At 33.7% G+C, this 8,737-nt stretch overlaps 1 protein-coding gene across 3 annotated transcripts in view; it reads right to left on the bottom strand.

Annotated features, from left to right (window-relative positions):
• The window catches only part of LCORL (ligand dependent nuclear receptor corepressor like), an 81,696-nt gene that overhangs the window by 19,499 nt on the left and 53,460 nt on the right, over positions 1-8,737 (bottom strand). The window contains exons 6-7 of one of the 3 annotated variants that reach the window (XM_080343677.1): positions 7,694-7,784; positions 4,604-6,279 (exon numbers count right to left, since the gene is read on the bottom strand). In XM_080343677.1, coding sequence (XP_080199803.1) covers positions 5,247-6,279; positions 7,694-7,784 — 1,124 coding nt within the window. In that variant the 3' untranslated portion in view covers positions 4,604-5,246. Of the gene's footprint in view, positions 1-4,603; positions 6,280-7,693; positions 7,785-8,737 lie in introns of those variants that run through there. The other 2 variants (XM_080343678.1, XM_080343679.1) reach the window with 2 other exon arrangements.

Here is an 8,737-nt window from a genome sequence, read left to right as displayed (position 1 = left end):
ATGGTTAATTCCTCATGTTTTTTCTTTCTCCTGTAATATTTAGTATGAAATGGTCTATAATCAAAATCAAGCATCTAGATGACACTGACTCAAAAGCGTAAGATAATTGTGATACTAGTTGAAATTGCAATTATGTTTAAACTCAAATAACTTTAGTCTTAAAGATAAAAAAAAAAAGTATTTGCATTTCCAATCTAAAGTAAAACCAGCATTATTCAAGGGCATAACATTGTCAGGATTTGACTGCTTTTGAAACAGCACTACACTGAGAAGAGTCTGAGTGTAACTCAGTCCAAAAAACCTCAGGGGTCACGAGGTGTTGCAATGTATCACTGCACTTGTGATAAAGCAGCTTGTGCCAGCAATACAATTACAAATGAAAACTAATTGCCCTCCCCACTACCATGACTTCCATTATGTTTGGAAAGGCCAGATAGAAAAAAAAAAAATGAACACAGCACTAGGTCTTCAATACTTTGTAAATCACAGTAAAATTGGTAAGTACTAATTTGCTAAAAACATGGCTATAGTAGTGTCTTTTTAGACTGAATCTCTAGCCAGAGATATCTTTCTGTCTGCCCAGACTTGCAAGGTTTGTCTAATGGAGTTTCACTGGAGAGCCTTCATTGTAGAGGACCTATATTCACAACTGCTATTTAAAATATGCTCACCAGTGGAAAACACTTCCAGAGCCCTAAAGCCTTCTCAAAGTCAGTTACCAAAAGTTTCCAAAGGTCTCAAAGCTGCTTAAAATTTGCATGTGGAGATCAACCTATTGTATTAAGTCATACCCTGGTTATCACAGACATACTGGACATTCTTCTAACACAATTTATTTTGGGGTTATTCACCCTTGTGTAACATCTATAACCTGCTTTCCCTTGCAGTGTGTTACTTTATAAAGCTGACAGGCAACTTTAATTATTCTATTGTAATAGAACCGTACTCCAAGTGATCTTCCAACTTTGTGAAGGCACATTGACCCCTTACTTAGTCATCATTTGCGAACAGAGCTTGATATGCAAACAAATTAAAGCAACACATGGTCTTTAAAGTGTCTGTCCATAGATATGTCTATATTTTTAAATGAACTAATTTTTAATAGTTTTTCAATACAATCATGGAATTATTTCAGTTTCTTGTAATTCCTATATAGCCCATTACATGGGTGTTGTCACACAGTAGTTTAGACTATCCTCAAGATGAAAGGTTTAAACAATAAGGTCATAGCAGGAAGAGCTATCACTTTCACAACGGGACACCTCCTTCACAGAACAGTCTTGCACTTCCTACACAACCCCCACAAAAAGTTGGCTGGAGAGAGGGGCAGGGAATGGAGGGGCTGAGAGGACCAATACCCACTGCTCCCCCAGCACCCTTCGTGCACAATTTCTCTGAAGACAAACTGAACCATGGAATGACATTATTTACTTGCTAAAGGGCAGGGGCAGTTAATACCCTGGAGTGGAGATTGACTGGGATCCAAAATTGGCAAAAATGGAGAGATGTGATAAAGTTATGTACTAGCCTTTCAGCATATTATGTATAAAATACCAAACCTTCGCCTCCTCCACAAATCAAAAGAACTAACAGGAAAGCTCAATAAGAGGACTCCTGGAAGATTTCATCCCCTAACATTCTATCCTCTGTCATCTCAACCACAGACAAGACCGATCAATCTGGCAACCTCTGTGCAGACTGGGAACAGGAACACAACATACTTTCAAGTACTCATATGAACAGCATAAAAATATAAATTTGACTTATAGAAATGTTTGTTTTCTGACTTTATTAAGTAGATAAATCCCTCAAAAAAACCTATATGTTGTCTGTAATATAGAATAGGTAACTTTTAGCTTCAAACTAAAGTATGTAACTGTTATAGAATTAGTTTTCTGAATTTCTTCTCATTTAGAAATAATGCATCAATTATGAGAAATCATCCTTCCTTAAAGCTACTATTTCTGATATGTAAAAGTCTCAGAGTAAATTAGTCATTATGTGCTTAATTTGTACAGCTCTTGATCTCATGCCACTGCTAATAAACTTGTGCCTCAGGAGTAAGTCAAATGAGTCAATGTACAGGTTTTTGTTTCTTTCTTTTTTTTTACTGAATGAGCAAATCAATCACATCAGTGTTGTAAATTTATGTGCAAAAGCATTGAAGTGCTTTACTACAAATTACAACGTAGAAACACGTTAACTAAACAATTAAATTCATACAATCAGATTTAGGAATATAACAACACAAAGGAAAAACAGAATTACAGTACATTTACAACACAAGACAAATACATGGAATTCATTAGAAAATATTGTAATAAATAATTCATGAATTATAGTGCAATTGATTTATGCATAAATATAACTAATTGCCTAGAAATCAGTTGTTAACAAAAATCTGTCAAAAATCAAGGCAGCCAGAGGCAGAGTTTTACTAAATTACTGCGACAATGGAAATACTGCAATTAAAAAACAAATACAAGTATTTGTACTGTAAACAACTAAACCAAAAAAAAAAAAAAAAAAAATCAGTCTCACTAAAGTTAATATACAATTTAATATAAAATTGTCATTAGCTACCAGAAATGGTTTAAACAGCTTTACTGAGCAGTAGTTCTAAAAACAGAGGCACTGTTTTTTAATATAAAATACTTGAGAAACATTCAAATAAGTAGAAAGCATGTAGGGCTTGCTTTCGCCTTCATTTAAAATTCTGCTGAAACAGGAATTTTCAGAAATAGTCAATTACTAAGTAGTGACTTGTAACTGAATTTATAAAACAGTTCAAAATGTGTAATCTTCAATGACATTTAATGGAATACATAGGGGTTGGGGGAGGAGAATCTACATGTTTCCCTGCCTTTCCTTAGTTGTGTAATCAAAGGTTAGCCTAATAACTAGAAACAAATAATTCTGTTCCTTTAAACACTTACAGGTTGAGTATCGTCTATAAACTATCAAAAAATATCTTAATATACTATTTCTGACCAAAAAATAAATACAAGTACTAAAATGTTGAAAATTAATTATAATATTACATACAAAACTACTGAGTACTGTTAAGTCAATAGTAAAATGATCCCTGATTTTATGAATCCTGTTATTTGGTCAGGTCATCTTTTAAATGATATAAAAAGAGTACTGTAACTTGCCTTCAATAAAAACTTCTGATTCAAATTTATAACATTGTCTGAGGAGTAGAAAACATCAGTACAGTATAAATATTAGGCAATGCGTTGAATCCCAAAATTTTTGCAAGTAAAACCGTATAAAGACAGATCTTGAAACATTTAAGGTTTTTTCAACTTCTTTTTTCAGTGGGGATATATTAACAAATTAATCCTTCTGGTCCTCACAAAATATGGCTTAATTCTTTTAAAATGAAAGATGACCCTGACATCTGCTGTTTTGTTACCTCCTTGTTATCAGGTACAGTTCCACTTAAAAAAGGATTCATTCTGTAATATGCAAGTAAACCTTAATCACTGAGAAGATTCAGCATAGATCTGAGAGACCAAAGAACGGAGACACAGGTTGTGCAGTTTCAATAGATTATTCTGGTTTAAAATGGAAGTTGTTAATTTTAGTAGTGTTAATAAATACGGGCTAGATTTTACCATCAATATTGCAGTACACTCTCCACTGAATTTAATGGCAAGTTTATCTATCAGTCATATCACCTGAAGTGGCCCGTATGTATGTAATGCCCTGTTTCATTTGTATCATCAGCCTATACACATGCAAATCTAAGTGGGGGAAAAATGTATGCATGTGCATCAAATGTAGAAAAGTTTGAGAAAAATCTTTTTCTTTGCCAAATTAGATGCATACAGAAAAAAACCATATTTTTAGACAAAAAGGGCATTGATGTTCAGTGTTGAATGTATGAAGCAAGCCTCCATTCTTCATGGGTAGACATATACTTTGTGATATTACAGAAAAAAATGATACAAAGTCCAATGTGAATACTTTGAAATTCATGTAAAAACTGCAATACGAAGGTAATTGGTCTCCCTTAAATTCTATTAAAAGTTATGTATTTAAAGTGAACTGCCTAACTTCTAACTACCAAATTTATAAAGAATTTACACTACTGAAAGTTCAAAACAGCTTCACTGTTTAATATTTGTATTTCTATCAAGACCCTGAACTGCAAATTTGGTTATTAGCAAAATGATAATGTAACTTGGTATTCATTTTGATAAACTGAAAATGTTTTGAAATGTCACAGCAGCAAATACATTACAGTTACAGTGAGGTTTTTCAATAGGAGTGTGACACAATCCTTAAATAAATTTTAAGTAGTCATAACATCAACTAACCAGCACGTTTAAACAAACAAAAAAACAAACCCAAACCATTCTCAAGCTCATTCTGTGCACATTATGAACATGCTCTAAGTTGCATTCCAACTTTCTTTTTAAACCTTACAAGTTAACTTACTTGTCAAACTAAAAGGAAAATTATGTTAAAGTTTAAATTATTTTATGCTCTGAGTATTCCATCTTATTTTATATTTAATAATTCTATAACTACGGTAATTTCTCAGGTTTTATAAGTGTACACTTTGTAAACACCAATTTCTTTCTAAACCAACAACAAAATCTTCTTAAAACGATAAAAAAATGCAGTTTATGCCTGCTAAACACACATTTTTAGTAATGAAATGCTTTTCTTACTTGTATTGGATATTTAAGTAACAATGAACGTTTTCTTTCACAGACTTTACTATATCCTACTAATACTTCACAAATCCACCTCCTTGTAAGGAACTAGCTTTTTAAGAAAAATCCCTTGATTTGTATAATCTGAGTTACTTACAATTTATTGCAAGTATTCTGTGAAGTATAAAAGTCTGCTAACCCTTGGTCATGTATTTCCATAATAAGATGGATTATTGAATGGGTAGAGTGGTTCTTCACCAATTAAAAATTATGCTTCACATGACAAATACTTGTTTTCCCAAAACATCTTTATGCTATTGACTACTAAATAAAACCTGAATCTTGTCACCTATTTATACAAGGATTATATTAAATACACACTAGCAGAATTAAGTGAGAAACTCTATAATTCTGTCCACAGTGAAAACCCTGAATAGAACTATTTTTCAAAAGGCATGTATGTGGTTTTTGAACTGTATAATTTCATGTCTTCTGTCAGAGTGAGCATATGTATTTCTCACACAGTGTGTGTATACAGACATACATACACACACACAAAACAATTCGCTAACAATTATTCTACACAGGCTTGCTACTATTTTTGCAGCTGCCAGTCCCTGAATCTGTCATATTAAATAAGCCAGTATCTGGTAATCGGAGCTTCTTCTTCGGCGGAGTCTTCAATGTTCCAGATCTTTCTTTTACTTTATATTCTAAAGTGCTGTGAGGTACCCCATAAATTCCTTGTGCTTTGGAAACACTCATTTTCCCACTCATTACCATTGCAATTGCTTCTTCCATTATTTCATGATCATACTGCCGATAGCGGCCACGTTTTTTTCTTGGTTGCTTATTATCTTTACGATCCAAACTATCTTCTGTATTTTCTGAGGTTCCATCTACTGTCCCATTCTTAGCATTAAGACACAAAGGAGAGAGGTCCCCATGCAGAAAGTAGGAGTCAACACTTGAGTGAGTTACAGGTGCAGAACATTCAATTTTGTTCTGTTTAGGGAGTATATTTTTCAATTTTTGAAGAGCTGATCCTTCTAAGACTGAGGAGGTTTTAGAAACGTGGTACATAACATCCAGAAGACCAGCAGTATCAGACTGTGGTTTGGACACAGAACTTATTCTTAGCTGAGGAATTTTTAATTGTACAGTAGGACTTGAAGTTTCATATTGTAGATTTTCACTTTTTTCTTTAAATTGAGTGACCATTTTCTGTAGAGTTAACTGGTGGAGGTAACTGGAAGCTGTTGGGAATTTTAATTCTGAGGTTTCAAGTAGACTGAGTTTACCTTTTTCTGTGCGCTCTGCTTGAGCTCTTGCCCACAAGGCTACTTTTTGTAGGACTGCACAAGTTTCTTTACTGTCTTTAAATGAATAACTATCACTGAAATCTCGAGTTTTGTTTCTAAAAGGTGCAGGCTTTCCTGCTGGTAAGGCTTCTAAGTGGAGAAGTAAAGTTTTTTGAGGTATGCCATAAAGTATGCCTGCTTTATTTATGTCCAGTGCTCCAGACTGAATGTCTTTCAAAGCTTTTGAGAGCAAACCATCTGCAAACTCAGCACTTCTTTCCACATAGTCCTCTCTGTGTCTGTGTAGTCTCCTGGATGGATGGAATGAAACGATGGTAAACTGATGTATGAGAGACTCTCACACAGCTATGGAAGGGAAGGGTCCACTCCTTTATTATACTCCTTGCTTCGGTAACATCACTGCTTCTGATACTTTTAAGCCTTTGAGCTGTGGTAGTTAAATGATTATCCTAGCAAAATGTTACAGTTCTGGTAGGACAGCGCGTCAAAAATCATACGGTGGCTTCTACAGCAGCCCTTCCAAGAACTTTATATCCTAGCTCAGTATTTGAAAATATTCTCATGTGCTTGCTATATTCCCTTGTTCACATGCTTGCCGAGCAACACTGTTATACTTTTAATTACACAATTAACATTCCGTTAAATACCCAAATCCTGAAGGAGCTTTTTGTTAGTAGAAACGTGACGTTACCGCTAAACGAGTAATAAAAGAGTCAACCCCCTCATAGAAAATTTGCAGAAATAAGTACATAACTACACACAAACATCCCAGACTTACACAAAACTAGGCTTTCTACAACAATAAGTGCTGTAGTTAACAATCAAGTCCAGTTTGGCAAAATAAAACAGTTCTAAAAAACTTCTAGTCACTATTTACAACTCTCTAATTACAAAGTCATTTTCATTTAAAAACTTCTTTATATCAGCAAACTAATAAAATGCAATTTTACATCATTTAACAAATACTGCTACTGTAGTCCTATTTGTAATAAGTTATTTGGTAAAACATACAGGTGACAAAAAGGGTCTTGCTATGGCTAGTGGATGGGAAGATGCCAAGATCATAACAAAATCCAACAAAACAATGCATTTCACTAGTTTTGTGGTAGCTTTCAGCAGATGCAATAACATTTTTCTTGCTGAATAAAGAAATTAACCATTTGCCACCACACACCATAGTCAAAACCATGATGTAAGCATAAGTATGATGATTAAGAGCTCTCTCTCTCGCGCGCACTTGCTTTCTCTCATATTAAGGAATAGTATAGATAATAGTCATTTAACTTGTTCATGTTAATTGAAGAATATTTTAAATCTAAATATTAACATTGTAATTTTTGTCCAAAATTGGAGTTTCCTAAATAGACTCTGAAAGAATATATTTACGTTTTATTCTACTATCCTATTACTTTTAATGTGTTATGGAATCAATTTTCAGTTCATCTTTTAGTAACATGAACTAAAGTTTGGTGATTGTTCTGATAACTTTTCTTTAAACAGAAAGAAAAGGAAAAAGACAAATGAAACATATAATATATACATGGACACACACTTATGAGTGACAAAAATTCTTTTGAAAGCAAAATAGGAACCACGTGTGTGTCAGTATATACAAATATGTCATGAACATAAAGCCTGACTTCAGAGAAGAGAAACCTGGATTGTCTTTGACAGAAGCCGAAGAGAGTCCTAAACGTTGCTTACCCAGACACTGAGTTTTCAGAACACAACGGATCATATTTTGGTTCTTCCAACCTTGCGCTTTTCTTTGTAGAGAGATCTAGCACTCCATCCCCTGCAAAGAATGAGTAGTGGATGATAGCAGCTGTTTAGGGATTATCTCAGAAATTTTGTTAGCAAATGTTTGTACCTATGGCACAATTCTAAAGCAGTTACTTGTAAAATCTCTGACATCTTATTGTTTCAATAATGTCAGCAAATGGTTTTATATATTTGGTTTGTAACAAAAGATTTTAGAATTAAGAAAAAAAATCAGAAACAAAGTTTAAAAGAAAAATTTGTCTTAAACACAAACACGTGACTGCTTTCCTAAAAATCAAGTATGCATATATATTGCACTCTTTACTTTAAGGCAACCAAAGCAATGCACTTTTTATTATTATTCATATATTCATATTTTCAAACTGTAAACAAACAAGCCTGATACTGAAGTTAAAATTGACATAGCTAACTCACAGGCTTACAGGATAATTCAGGCTACTGGAGGTCTCAGGAGGTCTCTACAGCAACCTCCTGCTCAGAGCAGGGTCAGCTATGAGACCAGGCCAGCTTACTGGAGAAGAAAGCAGCATCCCAGTAACTGTGAAAACAGCTAGAGCCCAACAGTTTTAAGCATTTGAGGTCTATGTCATTAAAGATTCTAACAGTTTGTTTATATACACTCCGCCTGCTGCCCCCACATACATGTAATAATTAAACTAGAGAAATGGAAAGATCTAAACTGGGGTGGGAGTCCATTCTGTTAAGTCACTGGAAAATTTTAAATTCAAAATTTGTAGGTAAATATTGAAACTGAAAACCATGTACTTTTAAAATCAATATTTGAAAATACTGAAAATTAAAGAAACTAATTAGCACCTGAAATACTCCTAGTTTAAGTTTTTGATTTTAAAAGAAAATCACATTTAAATTATAGATAAATCCCCTAAACATATTTAATTTCATACCTTTCTTCCTTGGTTCTCTGTTTCAAACTTGGGCTGTTTTTGTGTACTTGAGCTCTGCGAA

This window comes from Nesoenas mayeri (genome assembly GCF_963082525.1).
Source record: "Nesoenas mayeri genome assembly, chromosome: 4".
In the NCBI taxonomy this organism is placed as follows: domain Eukaryota; kingdom Metazoa; phylum Chordata; class Aves; order Columbiformes; family Columbidae; genus Nesoenas; species Nesoenas mayeri.
Note: the sequence above shows the minus strand (reverse complement) of the source record. Positions and strands in the feature narration are given on the sequence as shown.